This window comes from Alligator mississippiensis, chromosome 5 (genome assembly GCF_030867095.1).
Source record: "Alligator mississippiensis isolate rAllMis1 chromosome 5, rAllMis1, whole genome shotgun sequence".
Taxonomy (NCBI): domain Eukaryota; kingdom Metazoa; phylum Chordata; order Crocodylia; family Alligatoridae; genus Alligator; species Alligator mississippiensis.
The window spans coordinates 140,068,975-140,094,569 of NC_081828.1; the positions used below are offsets into that span (position 1 = coordinate 140,068,975).

Here is a 25,595-nt window from a genome sequence, read left to right on the forward strand (position 1 = left end):
AAACTGACAGAGCAGATTTAGGCTAGACATCAGGAAAAACTTCTTCATGGTAAGGGTGGCCAAAATTTGGAATGGGCTTCCAAGGGAGGTGGTACTCTCCCCAATCTTGGGGGTCTTTAAGAGAAGGCTGGATAGGCATCTGGCTGGGGTCATCTGACCCCAGCACTCCTTCCTGCCTAGGCAGGAGGTCAGACTCAACAATCTGTTGAGGTCCCTTCCGACCCTAGCATCTATGAATAAATCTTGTGTATTTAAGCTTACCAGAAAAAAACTGCTACAGCCATTTTTTTTTCCTTTTCATATTTATAAATGACATGATCTTTGATGAAAGAAAATATGTATGAGAGATGATTTTTCTTTGCTTAAAAGGGGGGATAATGAATAGAAACTTATCTGGTTATTGCATTAAAGACTTTGCATAAATAATTTCCCATTGAAAAGAATATTTTCCCCCAACATTTGAAAGCCTCTCTCAAAATGTCTACACCTTGTTAAGGCTGTTCTGAAGTAATCCAAAGTCCTAAACTTTGATGGTCTTCTAAATATCATGTTGTCACACCCTTTTTCAGTTATTTCTTATTTGTATGATATTAGCATCCAGAAGCTGCCATCAAACACAGAGCCTCATAATGGCTAGCACTGTACACACAGTAAAATACAGTGCATGTGCCAAAGAGTTTGCAATCTAACCAGATCCAAGATGGAAGAAAAAGACTTCTGCATTACAGGTATGGGACCATACATTTGAGTGGTTGTCCCAGATCACATACAAGTCTGTGATGGTGCTAGGATAGAGGGGGCCAACCTGCAGCATGGGTGCCACAAATGGCATAGGCAGCCTGTATATAGCATGCAGCAGACTGGGGAAGGGACAGGCAGCACAGCTGCAGATAAGGCAGAAAGCAAAGCAGCCAACTGGGCAGGAAGCACAGGGCTAGAAGGTGAAAGCAAAGCAGGGAGGGGAAAGAGATTGGAGATGCATTTGGGGAGGGTGCAGAGCTAATTTGTGGCCTGTCTAAAAACTGTCCTTCCACTCTGCTATGACTTGAACTCACATTTTCCAAATTCCAGAAAAAGTTCCTTAATCACAAGACCGTGCTTCCTTTCCACAATAAACAAATATTCAAATAAGCTGGAATGGGCTTCTAAGGGAGGTGGTGCTCTCCCCTACCTTGAGGGTCTTTAAAAGGAGACTGGACAAGAACCTGGCTGGGGTCATGTGACCCCAGCACTTTCCTGCCCAGGACAGGGGATCAGACTCGATGATCTATTGAGTTGTTAGGGTTGGAAGGGACCTATGAAACTATTAATCTGTTCCAGAAAATGTCTGTATTTTAAATTTGCTTCTGGATACAACAGTTCTGTAAATATGATTCTAAGAGTTATTTTCATCCATTGATCAGGAATATACTATTGCACACAATGAAGTGTACCTTAGAATGTCCTTGAAGCATAAAGAAGCTGCTTGGGCTCTCATGTCCTCTGTCAGAGCCACGTGTCATCCTGTTGCAGATGGTCTTCATGAGTAATGTTTGAATGGACATGTAGTCAGCAAGCTGCAGGACATTGTCCTTGGTCAGCCACTTTACTCAGAAGAGGCATAAAAGTATCTCTGATGGAACTCTTACAGCTACCAAATGTATCTTTTGTCAACATCTGAGTCTCATATCCACACATCAGTGTTGTAAGCACAGGGGCTTTGTACATCTTTAATTAGATGAAGAACCTGATCCCGCAGACTCCATACTCATGAGCCAAATGTCACACTGTAACTTACAGATGTGGAGACTGCCTCTGCAGCAGTGTTAGCACAGTCATTCACAATGCTTCCAAGGTAAAAGAACTCATGATGTACCAGAAGTTTAGTTCTGTCAATGGAAAGGGCAACACACAGGCTAATCAACAAATAAGCTCTGCTTTCTTCAAACTTAGACTGCTTTGCTGCCTCTGCAGCCAGCTTTGGACTAACAGCTAAATAACTATCGCAGGGTGAGGAGCCAGCACTTTATTGTACAAGAGTTCCTGTACATTCCGTTTTGCAACCTTAGACCTAGAGAAGTTAAACATTTTGGAAGCAAATCCCAAGATTATAGATTGGCCTAACACTGTTTCAAAGAATGTGATCAGTCACTGGGTGCTTGTACACGTGACAAAATTTGCCCTTTCTTGATTTCCAACAATGCTACTTTTGCATGTGCAGGTTTTCCTGACATTTTAAAGTCTTCCTGGTGCACTAAAGTAAAACTCTTTCAGATGTACATAGTTTAGTTTGGGTTGCCACAAATTAACATGTTGCAGCTATAGATTCATCAGGTGCAAACAGAAAGCACTCAAAGATGTGTAATGAGTCCTTTTGTCCACCAGATGACACTGCAACTTTTTTGTAGTTTGTTCCTTTTTCCACCAGCTGTCACTTCAAATTGCAGATAGGATGGGATGAGGTTAGCTGCCCTGTTTCAATAACTGGGTGTGGAATGCAGCATCTGGTGTTTCTTCTGACACCAGGTGTTGCACACCAGATGCTGCATTCCACCCAACCCAACATAAATCAATGTTCATTCTCCTGTAGGGACACCTGTGTGCCCTCCCCCCCCCCTTACCTCACTTCCCCAGCCATGCCCTGGTCCGGGTGACAACAGCACTGTCACCCAATTAGCTGCCCCTGCCTCTGACTGAATGCCACTTTTTCTTGTGCTGGCTGCCGCACCATTCCTGATTGCACAAGGAAGGTCACCTCACAGTCAGACCCATGGCAGCAGGCCAAATGCCCTTAGAGCAACTGGTGCCTGAGTGCAGGTGCCCGAGTGCTGGCACCCACACCAGTCACTAGTCAGACCCACACCCCCCACACAATGGTGCCCTGGTCCAGCCCAATCTATTGTCCCTCACTCTAGGACTCAGGACCCTGAGCAATCCTACTGCCTCTAACTCGCGATCAGGGCACCCCTGGCCCTGGAAGTGCCCCCACTTCAACCTGCAGTACCCTGCCCCCCGTATGCCACACTGTTTCCTCTTGGATATTTACTAGTTTTTCCAGTTTTGCAAGTTAGGCAACCCTCCCTGATGTTGCAAACAACTGTTCATTTGGCACCAAGCCTGGGACCCTGGCCTGATGATCTCCTGATGGCTGACCACATTGAAAGAAAAGAAGGCAGCAAAGTTTATTTACATAATTAGCCTTTACTGATTTATTAGGTATAACTTAAATAACCAACCAACCAACCACTACTGAATTTTCAAGTTAAACATTAGTAAGAAGCAGGCAATATGCAATGAGTTTCATTACGAGACCTTTTTTTACAAGCACACAGTAACCATAGGCATTTTTTATGCTTAAATCAACAAAAAATGGTTAAATCAACAAATAGGCAATGACCAGTAATTAGCAATGCTCAGCTACGATCACTATCACTGCATTGCACATAAGCAACACCGCAGAAACACCTTTTCTACATTTGTGAGCTGGACAGCCCTTCTCTCTCCCTTTCTTGTGAATGCCTCCTGCCGCATTGCCCAGCTGACACACAGCCACAGACTTGACATGACTGTCTTGCTATTTCCTAAAACCACACCGCGCAGGTACTGATGATGTTGACAATCCTATCTGTCTGGGCATCATTCTCAGGCTTCCTATGTCTGCGGTTTTTTGGCAGTGGTGGCAGCAACAGCAAAGGTGGTGGAAATGGGGGTGATGGCATTGTACCTAGCAAAGCTGAAAAGCAAGGAAGGAAGGGATGTCGGGGATTAGCGTGCTCTGAGAATCAGACGAGCAGATAAGAAGCATTCTGGAAAACCCACCAAGGGCTTGACTGCCTGCCTGCCTGCCTAAGTTGTTGGACTGCAGGCCCTGAACGGCTGCAAACAAGTAACCTGCAAAGCCTCCGCGTTTTGCATTGTCCTTCATCTTTCTGCATGACAATCCAACCCCCCCGCACCTGTCAGTTACTTGTCGGTTGAATTAACAACCCCATCCTCCATGTCTCATGTCAGTTAACTACAATCCTCCAGCCTGCCCCCACACATCACAGCCCATCCTAATCTCAGGTGTCAGTTCAGATGCAAGTTCCCCATGGCTTAACATACCTGTGGTGAAGGATGTCCCCAGTCTCTCCTCTTCAGCAGAGTCACCAAGGTCCAGTTCTATTGAACTGCTGCTGCCTTCCTTGCTTGAGGCAGCAGAACTCACAGCTGGACCTGTGGTCAGCAAGCTGACGGGAGTGGAGGATGGCCTGTATGCCTCTAGTCTTGTCTTTGCTTGGCATTCAAGTACCTCCATTAATGGTTGGAGGTACCGATAATGCGGCACGTTACGCATGGGGGTGCCATTCCGATGAGTTCTTGCTACTCCACATTAGAAAGCAGCTCTCACATTCTTGGACATCACCCTGCACTGGACCACCATCTTGTTGTGCCCCCACTTGGCAAGTCTTGTGGAAACACCCAGGTCGATGTGCAAGTTCATGGTCAGGCTGTTGCCAATTCCTAACTGGCTTAACACCTCAGGGTCCCCCAGCACATGCACCAGGCCCTTAGTTTCTTCATAGGACCAAGTTGTCCTAGTCTTACGCACCCTGGTAGGCTCTCTTCTTCCCCTGGTCTGCTGTATTCTCTCATTAGCCTCAGAGTTCTCGGATCAATAAGGGGTACCCGTACCTGGGCCCTCAATTTACAGGGCTCTTGTTCAGCAGGTCAGGAAAAGTTCACACCCTGCCCAACCCGTTTTGCTTCAAAGTTTGTACAGCAGACATGCTGGCACCATCCTGGCAACTTTGTTTTGTTTGACTATACTCTTTTCCAAAAAGAGTGCCTAAAATCTGTCTAGGTCAAAAATGAGCCATGTACTGTCAGGTATGCTAAGAAGAGTCACCCACATGGTTCCTTTTGGGACATGGAGCAACAGAGGGCTAGCCACAAGTCACCCATGTGTCAAGGCACCGGCCCTGCTCAGTCTCCATACCTGGTAAGACACTGAGTCATGATAAAAATGAATACTGATACTGGGCAAACCCTGGAATAGCAGATACGATTTTCCCTACTCAGCAAATGTAAGAGAAGTGCCAAGAACAAAATGTTGACCTCCATGTAGCTTTTATTGATTTCAGGAAGCCTTTGATCCAAGAAGCCAACCTGCACTTTGCAGTGTTTCTGTACAAAAATGTTGTTTAACTAAATCTTTTATCTCAGTTATGCCATAAGCTCTTTGTAGTGACTGAGGGAGAACACAGAATCCAGTCACAGGAATATTTTATGTTTCACTCTATAATCTAATTTTCATTATTTCTACCAAAAGACCACCTAAATGTTTAGAGATACTTTTTCACATAATACAGATTTTCCTATAGCACTATGCAGAATGTATAGAACATGCATAACTTCATTTTACTGACGTATAGCTAAAATGTAATGGCAAAGAAAAAGATTTGAAGCAGTTTCAAAAACAGCTGCCTTATTTGTGTAGATGCAACCTCTGTAATTCAGGTGTTGGTACAACTTCCAGAATCCTAATTCAGGCAGGAGATACAGTATGCAATGTTCTTGATGTCTGGAAAAAGTTTGTTCCTTAAATCTCCTGTCATAACCTTTTTCTGAATTACAGTATGCAGCACCAACTGCATATTTTGGCATCATCACAAGACTGACTGAACAAGATCAGTGAAAAGAGCTCTAAATATGTCAGTGAAATATTTTAAGGGATGAATATATAATTAATAATAAATGGACTGCCATCCCAGTAGACTCTGCAGAAGAGAACAGTACCACCTAATGGCATATTGTAATAGTGAATTCTCCATGAACAAACCTGTATTTCTCAAGCTACACTGTTTGTTGAGATGTTCTTTGTCACTAAATCTGTAGTAGTGACCCCCCTCCAGGTCACTTTGTCATGCACTGGCGCACATGTGCAGGGGTGTGCCTGGCAACAAATAGCAATGGCACATATTTGCCCCTTGGGAAATGCACGCCCCTGCATCTGCACTTGTTGGGATACTCCCTCTGTCTTCAAGTAGGCATGGGAGTATCCCACCTGACCATTCAGCTACCAAAGAACCTAAAGAACCCCAGTGATAATGCAGACACACACACACATACACACACACGTGCACACACTATGAAAATGTCTCATGTTACAGCACAGATCAAACTGTTAGAGCTAACAGCCATAGTTTACTACATTAAAAAGCAATTGTGAGCATAGACACTGAGTATACTTTCACAAAAATAAGAACTACCGATTTGTACAGGTAACCTTTTTTTATAATGAATGAGGAATTATATGAATGACAACTAAAACCATACAATATGTTTTTAACAAAGCCCAAGAGTCATGAAAACTTAGAAGTACATTCTTTACATAAGACTTAAGAAGGGTTAGTAAGTACTTAATGTAAGTACTGGGATTTGGACAAACCCTACCTCTTTAGGATATTTATTGAAAGGTCCCCCTCAAAACTCACATTATATATTAAATTGAAACCTTTTAATAGAAGAATCTAGGCCTTTAAGTATCAAAAACTCCTTCTTGATGCATTTATATAGAACCAGTCCTGAACAGGAATCTGTTATTTTGGTCCCCTTGAGCATTATTTGATAAGTTCCAGGAGGAAATATTTCCTTAGTAGAAGGATAGCTTGAAGACTGAATTTCAGGATGCAAAGCATGTAACAGCTGAAGAAACCGCAAATGTTTCCAGAAGGGATTAGATTACTCTAGAGGGGCAGAAGAATGGTGGTAATTTTGCCTTGTGGTTAAGGTTCTTGGCTAGTACATGGAAGATCTTAGATTTCATAGATTCTAGGGTTGGAAGGGACATATTAGATTATCGAGTCCAACCCCCTGCCCTGGGCAGGAAAGAGTGCTGGGGTCAGATACCCTAGCCAGGTTTGTCCAATCTCCAGTTTGTCCAATCTCTTCTTAAATACCTCCAAGGAAGTGGACAGCACCGCCTCCCTTGGAAGCATATTCCATATTTTGGCAACCCTCACTGTAAAGAACTTTTTTCTGATGTCCAGTCTGAATTTGCTCTCCTTCAGTTTGTGGCCATTATTTCTAGTTACACTGATCGGTGCCCTGGTAAACATCATATCCCCTATTTCCTGATGGGTTTGTAGACGGCCACAAACTCAGAGGCTGAAGAGGTTCAGGTCACTCAATCGGTCCTCATAGGGTTTTCCCTGTAAGCCTTTAACCAGATGGGTGGCCCTCCTCTGAACCCTTTCCAGGTTATCTACGTTCCTCCTGAAGTGCAGCACGCAAAACTGGATGCGGTACTCCAGAGGTGACCTGACCAATGCTGCATAGAGGGGAGGTACCACCTCCCTAGATCTGTTTGTGATGCACCTACTTATGCAAGAAAGAGTACCGTTATCTTTACTTATTACTTCATCACATTGGTGACTCGTGTTCATTTTGGAGTCACCTATGACTGAAATCCCTTTCCGCAGTTGTGCTACTTAGAATGCTACCTCCCAGGCTATAGGAGTGTTGATGATAATTTATGATTCTTCCTCCCTAGGTGCAACACATGGCACTTATCTTTGTTAAACTGCATCCTATTTTGTTCTGTCTACTTCCCCAGCCTGTCCAAATCCACCTGGATTCGCTCCCTGCCCTGTAGTTTGTTTACCTCCACCCATAGTTTGGTGTCATCTGCAAACTTGGGCAGGGTGCTTTCTACTCCCTTGTCCAGGTCACTAATGAAGATGTTGAACAGTACCGGTCCCAGGATAGAGCCTTGGGGGACTCCACTGCCCACATTTCTCCAGGTAGAAACCAACCCATTCACCACCACTCTCTGGGTGCATCCCATAAGCCAATTTTCCACTCCCTAGACTGTGTAATAATCTACATTGCAACTGTTTAGTTTATTCATAAGAATTGGATATGGCACTGTGTCAAAGGCCTTTTTAAAATCTAAGTAAATAACATCTACCTCTATTCCTTCATCCAAGCATTTTGTGACTCAGTCGTAAAAAGAAACCATGTTAGTGTTAGTCAGGCAGGATCTGCCTGCTATGAACCTATGCTCATTGCCCCTTAGCATTAGTTTACCCACTGGTCCCCCACAAATGTGATCCTTAACTATTTTCTCAAAGGTCTTGCCAAGGATAGAGGCTAGAATCTAGTTCAATTCTCATTCAGCCAGATTCTGTGTGTAACCTTTGGGAGAATACTTTTCTTCTCTGATTCTGACCCTGCCCCTCCTGTAAGATGAAGATGATATACTCTGCCTCACAGGGGTCTTGTGAGGATAAATCCACTGATGCTTGTGTCAGAATTGCTATGATGGGTATGGTATAGGTAGATATCTAGGTAGATCTTTTTTTCTTACATCAGGAAGAGAACCATCTAGCATAGGTAATATATCAATACCTTCAAAAATAGCATAGCAAGAAAAAGTGAGAATAAAGTTATACCAAGGGTTTCTAAGGGAATGTTTTCTTTCACTGTCTCATAGACTCTATGACACGGAGGGTAACAAGGCGCTGATTTATTCTGTATAATATTAACTGTATTAGAACATAACCACACAGTACTTATCAATCATATTAATAAGTAACAGCAATTTAAATTCTATAAGACGACCAAAGGAAGCTTCCAGTTTTGTGAAGAAACAATTGCCATCTGTATTCCTTTACAGTATCTGCCTTCTTGCATTCAAAAGCAAACGCTATGATGGGTTGTGATGAATTCACAATTGATTCTGAGTGTAGAGGGAGGCCATATGACTGTAGAGGAGTAAACTACATGGCTTCATTCAGTTTTCTATTATACAGAGATCAGTGGAGTTGTTGGCCAATTATCTTGCCTGAACCTCTTGATCTTTATTTTAGTTTCAACTTGCTGTGACCTGCAGCTGTGTTGTCTTTTTCCAAGAAAAATCTTCTATGTACTCTATATTCTCAAGGTCCAAATTTTTTTTCTTCTTTAGTTTTAACAATCAACTGCCTGTCTAAAAGAAGAGCTGTAATAAGCTGCTCGCATTGCCTCCATTTTTGTATTTTTATTTCCTGTCCAGCCAAGCCCTCAGCTGGTGTAAATCAGATCCCTTGAGTTCAAAGGAACCTTATTGATTTGCAGCAGCTGAGGATCTAGCCTCAATCTGTCAAGTGATAATCTTGCTTTGACTTTCCTAATAACAACATCTGTTTTCTAGGAGGGTCTTGCCAAATTAGGGAAAACCAGGTTACTGACTCAGCCATAGATCTTTAAAAAATAGCTCAATCCACTGATAATGGCCATGTTCACAGGCTGAAACTAGTAATGAATTTATTTTCCAACGTTATGGGGAGAGGAACTATGTGGAACACTTCATCCTTTCCATAGCTCCTGACTGTCACCCAGACATACCAATCATTTTGCATTCTCAGTGGCCATAAATTATGGAATGTCCAGCAACTAAGCAGCAGCACTATTTCCATTTTTTAAGGGACAATGACAAAGTGTTTTAAACTTCAAGCAGTCACTGTACTGCCTGCTGACTGGTAGGAAGGTAAAAATGGCTCTATGAGAAGGGCAGGGTTATGAAGCCTTCCAGTTTCAGTTTCTTCAGACAGGAAGAAGGTGGGAAGAGACCTTCAGGAGATGAGGCACCAAGGGAAAGCCATATTATTAAGCTGATTTGCTTATTTTTCAATTTTCAGGATCCCAGTGACAGTTTTGTGGTAGAGTCCTATAACAAAAACAAGAATTCTACACTATGAGATGCTGTAACTGAGGATCCTAACCACTTTTGTGTTATTTCATCATTCATCTCACAGCACACAGTATCTGTATTCATTAAGAAGTTAGCAGCCAGAATCCATTTAATATTGACATATCAAGTGTGAACTTAAAGATAATATAATGGGCTGATCATCAAGCACACCCACTGCAAATGTGCCACACAAGAGGATCATTTAGACAGCAAACAGACCTTACGTTTGTTTGAATATTTGTCATTCGCCCTCATTTTCTCTAATGGCTACACACTTGCACATTTCAAATCATACGCTGCAACTGTCCAGTTTCCTCCATGTGACTGAACGCTCCTAATGGATGGATTCTGTTATATATCCCTCTGTATTTAAACTTCATGAACTCACACAACCAGCTTGGCACCAAAAAGGAGTTTGTCAGAGAACTGTTGCTTACTATAACAGGCAATCCCTAGTGGCTGCCATAAATCTGCTCTCAAATTTACTGCATCTTTACCTGGACAACCAGTTTTGGACAGCAAATACTGTGAAGTTCTGTCATTCCCTCCAATATAACCAGCCTTTGAATTATAGTAAAGAATTGTGTTATATTATTATATATTACTATATTTTATATTTATATATTTACCTGATGAAGAGTGTTTGTGCCTGAAAGCTCGCAATTAAAGACATTTTTTTTGCAAAAATCTTGTGGTCTAATAAAAGATATCATCTCTACTATAAGTCCCGGTTGCTTTTTCCTCTAGATCAATACGGCTACAACCTGGATACCTGACAGTAAAGAACGTTTGCCTTCCTCAATAGACCAGCTCTTTGCTTGGTCATAGATAGGGGTCTACTGAATTCGAGGAGGCGGCTGTTCCATTTTGCAGGCAGCCGCCCCCACCTCCCCTCCCTCCCAAGACTGCAGGGCTTCCCATCCTTTTCTCTGCTTGCTGGTAAGATATTTTTTTGAGGGGGGTTGCAGTGAGCCTGTCAAAATTGAGCAGCCCACCATTTTTTGCAGAGCCCACCATTTTTCAAGGAGCCCACTCAATTTTGCGTTTTCACAAAAATCAAACGGTCACAAATTCAGTAGGTTCCTAATCATAAACAATAGTAAAGGTTTGAAATGCTACCATCTAGTGGCTGTCTATTGACATTGCTTTGCCCAATGTAGCTATCAGAAGCATAGTGCAAGGTTATCTTTGTCAGTTACTGAACAGGTGAAAATCATTCATAAAATCATGGGGTTTTTTTTAAAAAGCCATGGGTTCAGTTCTTTAAGACATTCTGAGCACATGTGGAAGCATACACATGCTCTTTAGATCAACTACAACTGGAAGGTGCACATGTGCACTCCTCCATGGGTATCTAGTATTGGTTCTCACAAATGCAACCTCCATGGAACTAAAAAGCAGTCAGAGTTGCTCTCATAGGGAGGGGAGAAAGGGAGGGGTACATTGAATCAGCCCACTGGTGGCTTTGAGCAAATGTTGAGATGAGATGGTCTGCTCTGTAATAGAGTTCCAGAGAATTACAAAGATGCATTTGTCCTCTTGAATAGATGGAAAGGGAGAAGTGAATCCCAAAGACACAAGTACTTTCTTACAGGCAAGTAATCCTACACAAACATCCTTCTTAAGATGAAGGTTCATATAATTTAAGAGCATTAGATTTGAAAAACGTGAAAGAAAGGGACTGAAAATATTCACGCTGGTACAGTATTTTGAAAAGCATTCAGATTAACTTGTCTGATCCCACTGATTGCAACTGAAGAGAGATCCTGGAAATGCAGAAATGTAGGGAAATGGTTAGACAAGTGGTTCTCTACCAGGGTGACCTGAGATCCTTTCAAGGGTGCCACAGGGTGCCATGTAATGTTAGCACTGTTAGGTGTGCAAACATGATTCACAAGACAAAACCAGAGATTTCACACAGAAATCAACAACGTTAAAAACATTCTGACCTGTTATGGTCTTTCTGAGTTCTCTGCAACAGAAGAATTGCTCTAATATTTTTCTATAGTGAAAAAACGAATGAAAACGAAGAGCTACGCCTTTTCCAAGGGGTACCTCGAGCCTATCAAAGTTTGCCATGAGCCAGAAAAGATTGGGAACCACTGGGTTATACATATGGACAGATTAGATATCCAGAACTTGTTTGCTGTGTGATAGTAAGTTTGTTGGAGATAACAGCAACCATTAATAATGCTAATTTAAACACTGAATAGCTTTCATAATTGGATTTTAGCTAAAAAGTGTAGTGCTGCACAGTAAAAGACTGAAAAGTGAGTAAAAATGGTTCAAGTTAGAACTACAGTAAATACCTATTTTTGCTATAATTCAAGAAGACTTTGTTCAATTCACTGGAAACTTCCAGAAAAAACTGAATTCAATACTAGCCGTGGCCTGCCAATTTTGAACATAACATGCTTTTTTTGTGGGTAGATATGAATAGAGGGGCCACAACCAGGTTTATAACAAACACTTACCTGCAACTTTGATTATGGAGCATCTGCCATCAGTCCACAATTGCCTATCCAGTCTAGAAGATTAGACCATAATAGTGTGCATTTGTCTTTCAGTTCTAGGACAGCATGTGTATTCAGATTCATAATATCTACAAGCAGATCCATTGACCTAAGAAATTATATTTCAGTTTTATTAGTTCAATGTCCTGCTGTAGTTGATGAGTTTAAAAGTATACATTTTAAAATCAGGAAATACTTGAGTGAAACCTCTGCAGCTAGGAGAAGAAGAAGATAAAAATATTCTAAAATGCAAGTGTTACAACCACAAAGTTTAACCCCAGGCCTTGGCTTTTGGAACTGCTGTTTATTAAAGACATTCATCAGTGTTCATTGAACAGTGTTCACTGGTTATAACCTTTACTACTGATAATAAGGAGAGCCTGCAGAACTAAGTTGGATATCTGGACAGTTGACCATAGCTCAAATGCAATTCTGTTATAACTTCATTATTTAATTAGCTTTACAAAAGATGACAATCGTGTATACTAAACACAAGAATGTTAAAAAGGAGACACTAGTTTCCATCAAATGACATTGGGAAGTGGTCTAAAATTAGCAATATTTGGGAATACATGGGAAGGTGTATAGGGAAGACAACAGTCAAGGATTTCTGGCCAGCCACAAAACCTCCAGGGAATGACACAAAAAGAATACAGGAGCTCCCTGACACTGGTGGCAACACACAGATCTCGACAGAGAAGGCAAAGCAGCCTAGCACAGAAACAATGTAAACCATGCATTTGCACACAGCTCTAAGCCAGTCATAGCCCACTGGCTATGTTTTTGTGTGGTTGACAAGCTGAACCTGGGGCCTCAAAGCTGAACCTTTGCACAGGGCCCCTGAAAAAATCCCCCATAGCTGACCCAAAGCTAGACACCCCTCCATTAACAAGATCCACCACACACACAAATAGCATTAAGGGTCCCTACGCATGTGCAGCGAGGCTGCTCCGATGCACTGTAATTACTGTGCTCCAGCACCTTTTGTATTAGCGTCCCCATGCTGAAAAATGGTGGTGGGGGGGATTTAACTAAAGGTCGTTCAATGCTGATACACGAGACACTCCAGGCACTTTAATTAGAGCTCTCCCCCCTCCCACCAGAGCACATGTATAAATGTCCTAAGACAACTTCCTTTATGGACTTTGTACATTTTGCTGTCCTAAACAGTTACGTATTCTCCCTCCTCAACTGCAACCTAGATTTGCCCCATAATGCTTACCTCTTCTTTTACCTTATTAGGTATAGGAAAAAGAAACAAAGCAAATGTCCATCTTGCAGTACCATTTCAATGTGGTCCTGTTTCCTGTTCCCAAGTGCTGTATTTTTATCTCCACCTTCATTCCTTGCTGGCGTTGATATACTTCAGAGATAAAGAAACAAAAATGTAGGAGTTGTCTTAATTTAGATGGGTTTTTTCATCCTTAGATCATTCTTTTGATCTTTCAACAGTCTCAATTTATGAACAAGACATAACTCAGTGTAAATGAAATACATGTCTTGTTTAGGTAAAATTTTAAAATACTTAACACATACATCAAATGCAACAGAAACAAAATGATCCCGCCAATGGCAAAGCTGCAGTTTGTCCCCGGCTCCAGTGAAAGACGCGCGGGCGGAAGGAAGCCCGCTGTGCCCCATTGAATCCAGGGCTCACAGGACCCCGCAGCGGGACCCAGACCCCCAGCGCAGCCAGAGGTAGGTGGGGCCCGCGGCAGGGAGGGAGGGACCCCAACCCAGATAGCTGCAAGGCAGCTGAGTGGGAGCCAAGGAGGGACCATCCCCCCACCTGGGCTCCTACTTGGCCCAGCCCCCAAGGAGCCATGTGACTGGAGCCTTGCAAACAGGCGGAGCAAACAGGCACACTTCTGGGTCCGGTGTGTGAGTTTAGTGCGGGAGTTTGCACAGGAGGGTCAGCAGGAGGGCCCGAGGCCCTGCCAGTGAACCCTAGGGAAGGCAGTCCCATCAGCAGCCAGACTTCCAGCGGCACAATGAGGATGGGCACATGCCGCACCCCAAGGGTCCCCTCTGAGTCTGCGGCCTCCCCCTCTGGCACCTCAGAGGTCTCCATCCAGATGGACCCCATGGTTCCAGGCTCCACACAGGTGGACCCTCTGGCTCTCAGCTGCAGGAGCTGCCTGGCACATTTCCAGGGACATGGGACCAGGAACATGGATGCCTCCCCGTGCAAGGTCTGCTCCACTTTGGAGTCTCTGGGGCACCAGAAAGAGGAGCTCCAGGCCGCAGTCCAGAGACTGCGTGCGGGATGGCAAGCGGAAGATAGACTCCTACTGCCAAGCCCTTCACCCCTTGGAGGTGGAGGGTAGACCAAGGTCACCTTTTAGGACAAGGGAGGACTCAGGGATCTCCCATACTGTCCAGCCAAGGGATTGGACCAAGGTGGTCAGTGGCCCCAAGGCCCACTGCACCAAGGTCCATGCCCCTCTGGAGCTTTGCAACAGGTACAAACCTCTTGCAGCTCCAGTAGAGCCTGCAGAGTTGCCAGCTCCTGCAAGCAATGCAGGCTCATCTTCAGCTACTGTCTCTGCTCTCCCTAAGGCCACTTGTAGAGTGGTTATCGTGGGAGACTCCCCCCTGAGGGGGACTGAGGGTGCAATCTGCCGCCCTGACCCCTTAGCCTGGGAGGTCTGCTGCTTCCCGGGAACCCATATCTGAGACGTAGCTGAGGAGCATCCCAAAACTCATCCAGCCCACCAACCACTACCCTATGCTCCTTATCCATGTGCACACGAATGACACGGCTCAGAGCAAAAACACAGCTGAGGCACTACAGGGCTTTGGGAGCGGGGCTTAAGGGGTTGGGAGCGCAGATGGTGTTTTCCTCAATCCTCCTGGTTTGGGGCTATGGGCTGTGGAGGGAGAAGAGGATCAAAGTGGCCAACCATAGACTGCAGCGCTGGTGCCATCGTGAAGGCTTTAGCTTCCACAATCACCGTCCGCTCTTTGGTGAGAGAGACAGTGGTCTGCTGGGAAGAGACAGCCTCCACCTCACTCTGCCAGGGAGGAGGCTCTTCTCAGCCAGACTGGCTGACATGCTCGACCAGGCTTTAAACTAAGACCGCTGGGGGGTGGGTGGCCCACTAGGCAACTACTGCATAACCAGCAGATTAGGGCACCCAAGGGAATCCACACCTACCCCAGCCCTGGAACAGTGTCTGCCTGGGAGTGCAAGGAAGCCTAGGGCTTCCAATGGGACACTTACGCATCTGTACACCAATGCCAGGAGCTTGGGGCACAAATAAAAGGAACTGGTCCTCCTGCAAAGCAAGAAAGACTATGATCTCATAGGGATAACGGAGACCTGGTGGGACTCCACCTATGACTGGGCCACAGGTATAGATGGCTATACCCTGTACAGGAGAGATCATGCAGATAAAAGGGGTGGGGGTGTAGCTCTCTGTGTGAAGGAAAGCTACACGTCCCTGCAAATTGACACTGGCACCCAGGGAGGACAACTGGAGTCCCTCTGGGTTAAAGTACATGGAGAACATGGTACAGGGGACATCATGATAGGAGTCTACTACAGACCTCCTAACCAGAAACAAGAGCTAGATCAGGAATTCGCCACGGAACTGGCTGAGGATGCACACTCCCGGTGCATGGTTGTCATGGGAAACTTTAACTACCCAGACATCTCATGGGAAGAGCACTTGGACAAATACGATTGGTCTCAAAGCTTCTTCATGCGTGGACGAGCTCTACCTGACTCAAGAAGCCTATGGGCCAACAAGAAGTAAAGCATTGTTGGACCTGGTACTGGCCAAAGGGGATGATCTAGTCAGTGACCTAAGAACTGGTGGAAAGTTGGGTGATAGTGACCACGAGCTGATCACCTTTACTATCCATCGCAAAGCTGGCAAGTCAGTCAGCAATGCAGAAGTCCTCGGCTTTAGGAAAGCTGACTTTGACAAGCTCAGGAGGCTCGTTGTCGAGGCCCTACGAGACCATGACTCGACAGGAAGAGGAGTCCAAGAGGAGAGGTTGCTCCTCAAGGGAGCGATCCTGACAGCACAAGGATGTCCATTCCATCTCAGAGGAAGGGCAGCAAAAGGGCACAGCAACCCCCTTGGCTCAGCAAGGAACCTGAGGACCTCCTACACCTAAAAAGATAGACTTATAAAGGACGGAAGGCTGGAATAACCACCAAGGAGTACTCAGCACTGGTCCATGCCTGCAGGGAGTGGACCAGGAAAGCCAAGGCTGCAACCAAACTCCATCTGGCTTTCCATATCAAGGATAATAAAAAGTCCCTTTTCAGATACATAGGGAGTCGGAAAAAAAGCAAGGGTAACATTGGACCCCTGCTGAACCAAATGGGACAACTGATAACCGACACCCATGAAAAAGACAACCTGCTTAATACTTCACGTCAGTCTTTCATCAGCCCGAAGGAACCACCCTGCCTACCATGATGCAGGACAGCCAGGGTGAGGGCGTCTTTATACCCAGCATTGGTGTAGACCTTGTAAAGGAACATCTTGAGAGGCTGGACATCTTCAAGTCAGATGGTCCTGTCAGATTACACCCTAGAGTACTCAGGGAGCTGGCAGATGTCATAGCCCAACCATTGGCAAAAATATTTGAAAACTCGTGGCGCTCAGGTGAAGTACCTGAAGACTGGAAGAAAGCCAATGTGGTACCCATCTTCAAAAAATGGCGGAAAGTAGATCCCGGGAATTACAGGCCAATCAGCCTGGCCTCAATCCCTGGTAAGATTCTCAAGAAGATCCCTTCTGGGTAAGCTGGCTGATGGCAATATCCTGAGGGACAGCCAGCATGGGTTTGTTGCGAGTAGGTCTTGCCTGACCAATCTCATCTCCTTCTATGACCAAGTGACATATCATCTGGACAAGGGAGAAGAGATGGACATCATATATCTGGACTTTAAAAAAGCCTTTGATCTGGTGTCCCATGATCTCCTCATGGAAAAATTAGCCAACTGTGGCCTCGGCTACAACACAGTTCAATGGCTGGGAAATTGGTTCTGAGGTCGGACCCAGAGAGTAGTAGTAGATGGAAGCGAATCATTATGGCACTACATGACCAGTGGTGTCCCCCAAGGCTCTGTCCGGTTCTCTTTAACATGTTTTTCAATGATGTGGACATTGGTATCAAAAGCACACTGGCCAAGTTCGCCGATGACATGAAACTTTGCGGCATAGTGTCCACACCTGAGGACAGGCTAGTGATCCAGGCTGACTTGGATAAGCTTAGCAAGTGGGCAGGTATAAACCTGATGACGTTCAATACCGAAAAATGCAAGGTATTCCACCCCGGGGAAAAAAAACCTGCAGCATGCTTATAGGCTCGCTTGCTAGCGCCACGACTGAAAGAGACTTGAGGGTTATGATTGACCACAGGATGAACATGAGCCACCAATATGATGTCGCAGCTGGTAAAGCAAACAAAACTCTGACTTGCATCCATAAATGTTTCTCAAGTAAATCGCAGGATGTCATCCTCCTGCTGTACTTGGCCTTGGTGAGGCTGCAGCTGGAGTACTGCATCCAAGTCTGGGCTCCACAATTCAAAAAGGATGTCGAGAAGCTTGAGAGAGTCCAGAGGAGAGCCCCACACATGATCACAGGGCAAGAGAACAGGCCTTATGAAGAGAGGCTGAGAGCCATGGGACTCTTCAGTCTGAAAACGTGCAGGCTCAGGGGTGACCTGGTGGCTGCCTATAAGTACGTAAGGGTAGTGCATCAGGATCTGGGGGAAAATCTGTTCACCAGAGCGCCCCAAGGGATAACAAGGACCAATGGTCATAAACTCCTCCATGACCATTTTAGGCTGGACATAAGGAAAAACCTGTTTACTGTCAGAGCCCCCAAGGCCTGGAATGGACTCCCTCCAGAAGTGGTGCAGGCACCTAACTCTGAACTCATTCAAGAAACGTTTGAATGCTTATCTTGCTGGAATCCCTTGACCCTAGCTGACTTCCTGCCCCTGGGGCAGGGGGCTGGACTTGATGATCTTCAAGGTCCCTTCCAGCCCGTGTCTATGAAATCTATGAAATCTCCAGGCTGGAAAATCCATCATAATAATCAGTTTGGAGGCCAGTTTATAGAGGAGTTCATTTTTATTTTGCTTCTCACTATATACATTTTATTTTGCTCCTCACTAAAAAAATGACTATATGGTTCTATTTCAAAGAGTTTGCTTGTACTCTTTTTGGCAGGTCCATTAAAAAAGATGAAACACTGAAAAGATTCAAGACAAACATTGCAAAACATATTTAGCACCCTATTAAATGTTATCTTTCAGTAAATTGGTGATCCTGGCCCCACAAGACTGAGCGGCTATCCAGGTTTCTTATAACAGTAGAACAGTATAAGTAAGATGGAGTTTAGTTTCCCTTTCCTATGAGAAGCTATGATTTGTATTTTTAGATTGTTTGAGAGTAATGATTAGGGTAAGAGGCACAGATGCAATGCATACCCCATAGCATCTCTTGTGGATAAGACCCCTCATCTTCAAGCCCTTATGTAAATGAGTAACTTGACCCATCTAAGCATATTTCACTGGGACTACTGAAAACAATTAGCACATGCAGACTGTGCACCATTGAGTAAAGTTTGGGCATAAATTTTTGCAGAAGCCTAAGGAGCAGATCTGTATTTTTCTTGTATAAAAACTCAACTTCAGTATTGCAAAGCCTGAGGCAAGGTGGCAAATTTTTAGGAGGGTGATACAAATTGCCAGAATTCCTATTCAATCAAGAGAGGCAGGTTGCTACCTCCGGATCACCTAGGCACTGAGCAAGGAAACACTAAGAGCAGACATTTTTCTGCATTCCTGCACCTCCTCAAAGCTCGAGCCTCTGGCTCATGACTGCATAGCAGGTGCCTCCATCGTCTCAGGTAATACAGGCATTCTGGTTCATTCCTGGGACCAAAAGGAGGACTTTGAAGCCTTTTTACGCATTGAGACAAACGCATTTGTTTAAAAACAAACCCCCCAAAAAACAGAAATAACCCCATCAGCCAATTTTTTTACCCATCCAACTTTGCAGGCATCAATGCCACAGTCACTTAATTTATTGATGAGGATGGGGTGAGAGAGTGTCAAAAGCCTTCTTAAAGTCTAGAAAGGCCACAGTTAGAGTACTGCATCCAGTACCGGGCACCACACTTCAAAAAGAATGCGGCCAGCCTGGAGAGGGTTTGGAGGACGGCCACCTGCTTGGTGAGAGGGCAACAGGACAGGCCCTATGAGGAGAGACTGAAGGACCTGAACCTGTTCAGCCTTGATAAGAGGAGGCTGAGGGGGGACCTAGTGGCTGCCTACAAGCTCATCAGGGGAGATCAACAGCAAATAGGCAGAGCCCTTTTCTCCCCAGCACCACCTGGGGTGACAAGGAACAGTGGTAATAAGCTGATGGAGAATAGGTTTAGGTTAGAGATCAGAAGGCAATATTTTACAGTTAGGGTGGCCAACATCTGGAACCAACTTCCCAGGGAAGTGGTCCTCGCCCCTACCTTGGGCAAATTCAAGAGAAGGTTGGATGATCACCTGTCTGGGGTCTTGTGAACCCAGCATTCATTCCTGCCTGTGGCAGGGGGTCAGGCTAGATGATATGTTCAGGTCCCTCCTGACCCTAGCTACTATGAAACTGTAAGTCCCCCCCAAGTCTTCTCTTCTCCAGGCTGAAAAGCCCTGTGTCCCTCAGCCTCTCCTCATATGGTCTGTTCTCCAGACCTCTAATCACTTGTGTGGCCCTCCTTTGGACTCTTTCCAGGTTCTCCACATCCCTCTTGAATTGCAGCACCCAGAACTGGATGCAGTATTCCAGCTGCAGCCTCACCAACGCAGAGTAGAGCAGAAGGATCACATCCTTAGTCTTACTTGTGATGCACTGGTTTAGGCATCCCAGAGTGTTGTTTGCCTTGCAGGCTACAGCATTGCATTGGTGGCTCTTGTTCATTTTATGGTCAATCATGACCCCCCAGGTCTCTTTCACTCTTTCAACAGCGGACTTTAAAGTACAGCATACTCTCCCTATGCCTGAAGAAGGATGTTTGTGCCCAAAAGCTTGCAAAAAAACTATTTTTCCAACTATTTAGTTGGTCTAATAAAAGATATCACATTTACCCAAAGAACCTTGTCTACCCTGAAAATTCACCATTCTTTTCACAACTCATGAAATCCACAGAAAAATCTGCTTAAAACAGAGAGGCCCTTTGTGTGAGCTCAGAAGAAAAAACTGGTTCTTCTCTCAGGTTGGTAACATTTCAGGAGCCTTTGTTTCAAAATAACAGCATTGATTCTGACCTTGATCAGGGTACACTTACATTCCAAATTATTTTTTTAAATGGTCATGGGGGGGGGGGGGGGGGGGGGGCGTGGCATTCTTTTTCCAACTAAACCAAAGCTTCAAGATTTTTGGGTCCTTTCCAAAAGCTTGTAATTCATCTGAACAAGTTACAGCAAGGGCTGTTAGCCCTGCAGAATTCTTTTACAAATCTCTTGTAGCTTTATTGCTGAAAACTAAAGAATTCGGATTGATTTAGTCACCTAAATAGATTAAGTAATGTATTCAAACCTACCGTGGTTCGACAGATAACTCTGTTTCTTTCACTTTACCTAGGGTTAAAGTATGTCTGGGTTTTGCCAGATATGTCCTCTTTTTGGGTCCTCCCATCTCCATCCAGGCAGTTTTTCAAAATATCAGCAAATGTCCACTGCGGGTCAGAAGTGAAGGGTATCAAGACATAGAAATTATTATTAAAAAAAAGAAGCCCTATCAGGGATTTTAAAAAGGACTGGATGCACACCTTGTTGGTGTCATCTGACCACAGCAGTCTTTCCTGCCTTGAGCAGGGTGGGCTGGACCTGATTATCTGAGGTCCCTTCCAGCCCCTAACATCTTTATGAATCTAGCCTGTGACATGCCCATGGGTCTCAGACCACATGAATTGATACCCCATTACAATCTAACTAAATTAAAATGCAGTCAACAACTGTTTGGATACAGGGCAGCAGACAAGTTACCTGCAGCTGGTCCTAGTGACCTGCAAGGGGGTGTCTGCAGGCACGTAAGCAGCAATTGTCTATCACAGATGCCCCTGTCTGGCTCCAGCCTGAATCCTTGCCAGGTCCTGCCCTGCCCTAACCCCTTGGCTTGGGGCTCCTGTGTGGATCCTTGCTTCTTATCCCTGACCCCTTGGCTTACAACTGCAATTCAGATGCCTCCATCGTAACCCCGCCTGTTTGGGACTCCTTTTAGGCCCCTGACAATAGTTTCATAGTAGCTATAGGGTCAGGAGGGACCCGAATAGTATTGGCAAAAGGGACCCGAACCCCCTCATCAACAGGCCCCCGTATGGGGCTCCCTCTTGCTTGCTCTCCTTCTGCCCACGACTTCTATCGTCCTTTCCGTTCAGTGGCCCAGGCTCCCTCGCGGGTGGAGAGTGAGCCGGGCCTGCTAAGGAGGGCACTGCACTGACCCTCAGGCTGACACCCTAGCCCTGTCTCCAAGGGCGCCCCTTCCCACCAGAGCCGAGCACCCTCCCAGCCTGGGCTGCCCGCTAAACCAAGCCCCAGCCCCTGGCTCACGGCCCAGGCCAGCGGGAGATTAGAAGAGCACGCGGTACTTGCCGCGCGCCCTGCGCCTGCGCACTAGCACCCCATCCGCACACCTACCGAATGCGCAGGCGCAGCGCTCCTGAAGCGCGGGAAAGGATAAGGCGGTGCACCGCGGGGAGCAGTGGGCGGGGCCAGGGTCGGGCCGAAGCGGAAGCGAGTGCGGAGTGGCGACGGGGTTTGAGTTATGGATGCCAGCGCGTTGGAAGTGGACGCCCTACGGTTTGCGCAGCTCGCGGTGCAGCGCGACCAAAGCGGCCGCTACCGGGAGGCGGTTTTCTACTACAAGGTACCGGCTCCCTCCCCCGCCCTTGGTTTTGTCCTGTCCCAGCCCTCTTCCCCCTCCCTCCCGCACCGCCCTGTGGTTCCGTCCTGTTCCAGCCCCTTCTTCCCCCCACTTCGGGGAAATGGAATGACCCGGGCCCGTGGGTTGTTTCCACCCCCACGAACTTCCCCGTCTGGGCGTGTCATAGGGGCGGGACGGGGCCTCGTCTTATTCTGGGGTAGAGCCCGTTGTCCCGGGATAACTGGGAGCGAGGCTCTGCAGCTGTTTTGGGCATTTGGTTTACCCTGGGGGCAATGCGAGGTGTGTCTGAGCCCTTAACCCAGAACAGCCATGGGTGGCGCTCTTGCGGGTGGGTGCACACCAGTGCCAGGACAAGGGCTTCCCCAGGCACCAGCGCCACAGCGGTTCCTCCCCTCCCTGGCAGGGGTGCACAGGCATTAGGAGCCATGGGGCTTGCACGGGTCAGGGAGTTTGGTCCTGGGGTAACTGTGGCAAGTAATACTACCTTCCCCCCCAGCCTCTCCCAGCCCAGCTATGCCCACGCATGGTTGTGTCACACCTGCCTGCCCAACAGCCTGGCCCCGATTTGGCCGTGTTCCTCTGCACAGCCTCACTGGGACCAGGCCACATCCCCTCCCCTGACCCCTCTAAGGCTGGGTTGGCCCCCACCTCACTGCCCTGCATGTCAGATCAGGCCCATGGGCTGGATCCGGCCCGTCAGCAGACTAAGACTGTACTTATGGCCCACGTCAGAAAAAGGTTGGGCACCACAGCTCTGGCACCCAGATGTAGCATCAAGGCACCTGCACACATGGAGTGTGGATTGGGGGGGGGGGGAAATGTTTCCTATATATCATTTTTTGGAGATGTTCGTGTTTTGTTCATTTCTGGATTTTGATTATTCTTACATGAAAAGTAATGGTTGAGTTGATCTCCTTTATCCATCTGAATCAAGTTTTTAAATAATTTTAGATCAGAAGCAATGAACACAGGGTACTGGTAGAACAAGATACTGTCCCCAGGTCTGTGAACATATGAAGTGATATTTAAAAAGCGTCAATAAAAGTTAGGGGGCAAATAAATGGCATGCCAACAGCATAATGATCAGTCAGTGACATAGACATCTACACAGAGGTCTGCACCCTTGCTTAGTCGAACAAAAAATGTGGTTCTCTAATATACAGCCTACAATGTGGCTCTTTAGATCCTCAGTAAGCTCATTGTAATTCTGTAGATGCTGAAGTCCTGACTCAAAACAAGCTTTGCTCACACAGTGGATTGTTCTTTAGGTCAGTGACTTTCCAAGCAGGCGTGAGTCCACCTACACAAAGTGCATGATAATATTTGGCAGAAAGTGCTTCTCCATACAGCAAGCAGACTTACACATTTTATCTTTTCCCTTCCCAGGAGGCTGCGCAAGCCTTAATTTATGCTGGAATGGCAGGCTCAAATTTGGAAAATATTCAAGAGAAAATAAATGAGTATCTGGAGAGAGTCCAAGCTCTGCATTCAGCAGGTGAGGGAAAAAAGCTTTCCAATTGTACCTTTGATTGAATTTGTTGAGTGGGAAGAGTTTTTTTGTCTTGTGAACCATCTAGCAGAACAGCCATCTTTTTCCTGATTATCCTCAAGCGTTTTGTTTTACTATGCAAGACTGAAAAATACCAAACACATGGCTAGTAAATTGAATCATAAGGTAAAACTTTAATGTAGAGAACTACCAGTATTTCATGTGAGCAGTGGTGGATATTTATGCTCTTTTAAATTTATGTGAGAAAATACTCTGTTGGAGGAGAACTGGCCCCTGCCCCCATTTCGCCTTGCATGCTTAAGCTCTATTCTGCAGTGAGTTCTGTATAGATGGGACTCCTGCCCTGGTGCAGAGCACTTTGGTTTCAGTGGGACTGTGTAGTTGCAGGGGGTACACTCTGATGTTATTGAAGGATACGTATTTGGGTCCAGACTTTAGTTTCATGAATCCTTGCAGCTCCCAGCAAGTTTTGCTGACCAAACAAGTTGCAACTTAAGACCATTGCTCCAAGGGAGGTTTAAGTTGGATATTAGGAAAATCTCTCTCTAAGAGAGTGGTGAAGCACTAAAACAAGTTACCTAGAGAGGTAGTGGAATCTCCATCCTTTAAGGTTTTTAAGGCCCGGCTTGACAAAGCCCTGGCTGGAATGATCTAATTGAGGATGGTCCTGCTTTGAGCAGGGGGTTAGACGAGATGACCTGAGGTCCCTTCCAACCCTCATTTTCTACGATTTATCATGACGGGAGTTGTTTCCACAAGTAATAAAGGGTCTGGCATAAATAAACAACTTGTCTTTGTTTGGCACTAAATTTTTGTATTTATTTCAGGTCTAAGATATCCTGCATTACTATCACTGGCTTCTACAGGTGAATGAAGCCTTTTGTTTAAAATTGGACTCGAATTTAAATGTGCCAATGTTGGGTTTTGGCACATGAGCAGATGCTACCTTTCTGCCTGGTTTGTTCTTGGTTGCTGTGCTGTATTAAATACTTGTATGCATCATCACAGCAAGCTAAAGAATTTCCTTTCTCGTTTAGTTCAATCGCAGAGCATCGACCCTTTGAAGTCAAAACAGCAATTGGACCTAGAGCGTGCTCATTTCCTGGTTACACAGGCCTTTGATGAAGATGATAAGGGCAACATGGAGGAAGCTGTAGAATTGTATACAGAAGCAGTGGAACTCTGTTTGAAAACAGTATGTTAAGCTACAAGTTAACTTGGTGGAATTATGTTATGGTAAGCAATTCTTCCATTTACACAAGCGATTGACTTAAACTGGCTTAAAAATGTAGTACCTGTATTTCTGTTAATTCTTTAAAAGTTTTTAGACATTTTTGTTTTGCCTTTTGTTCTCTATATCCCACTGAAAGAAACATGGCTTACTCTGGTCCACTGTTGTTTGATCAGGCACTGTGTTTCAGTAGTGCAAACTGACCTAGTCCCCTCTTCTAAAGATATTGCACTTAAGAATTCCAGCAAACCTACAGGATTTTTTTTTTAATCGCTCTACTTTGAAACTTTTGGCTTGAGGTCAATGGAAAGCTAAAATTGTTTAAAAGCGTGTTGGAAAAAGATGGCCCTTTCACGTAGCAAACTACTGATGGGTGTATTGTGAATATTAAAGGCAATTTTCCTTTTCAAGTAATGCTTAACTTAATAGTCCACTTCAGACTACACTGGGGAAAATATGTAGCAATGCTTGTAACATTAACACCATGCAAGCTAGTCCCAGTTGAAATTTCATTGCATACTAAAACTAGGCTATTTTTAAGCATTACTGAATAATATTACAGGTACTGCTTTTTTCCTATTAAGTCCAGTAGCCAAAACTAACTTATTAGAAGAAGAGCTCACCGTCATGATGTAACTCCACCAAGTCTGATTTTGTTCTTCTCTTCTGCCCACTTATGTTAATATATTTTGATGTATTGGGATGGCCACATTACTGTTTTTCAAAATAGTATTACA

The 25,595-nt window shown here is 45.2% G+C and overlaps 1 protein-coding gene and 1 long non-coding RNA gene across 7 annotated transcripts in view; one reads left to right on the forward strand and one right to left on the reverse strand.

Annotated features, from left to right (window-relative positions):
* Positions 1-21,860, reverse strand: part of LOC109285804 (uncharacterized) — a 38,692-nt gene extending 16,832 nt beyond the window's left edge. Inside the window, exons 1-5 of one of the 4 annotated variants that reach the window (XR_009462575.1) lie at positions 21,220-21,860; positions 20,775-20,909; positions 13,442-13,570; positions 12,169-12,316; positions 5,512-9,670 (exon numbers count right to left, since the gene is read on the reverse strand). This is a non-coding gene — a long non-coding RNA (uncharacterized LOC109285804). Of the gene's footprint in view, positions 1-5,511; positions 9,671-12,168; positions 12,317-12,496; positions 13,571-20,774; positions 20,910-21,219 lie in introns of those variants that run through there. The other 3 variants (XR_002093660.2, XR_009462574.1, XR_002093659.2) reach the window with 3 other exon arrangements.
* Positions 21,861-21,938: 78 nt separating this feature from the next.
* CAPN7 (calpain 7) overlaps positions 21,939-25,595 on the forward strand; it is a 42,754-nt gene continuing 39,097 nt past the window's right edge. The window contains exons 1-3 of one of the 3 annotated variants that reach the window (XM_059728800.1): positions 21,939-22,099; positions 23,504-23,612; positions 24,665-24,822. In XM_059728800.1, the coding sequence (XP_059584783.1) occupies positions 21,998-22,099; positions 23,504-23,612; positions 24,665-24,822 (369 nt within the window). In that variant the 5' untranslated portion in view covers positions 21,939-21,997. Of the gene's footprint in view, positions 22,100-23,503; positions 23,613-24,664; positions 24,864-25,595 lie in introns of those variants that run through there. The other 2 variants (XM_006258126.4, XM_014603201.3) reach the window with 2 other exon arrangements.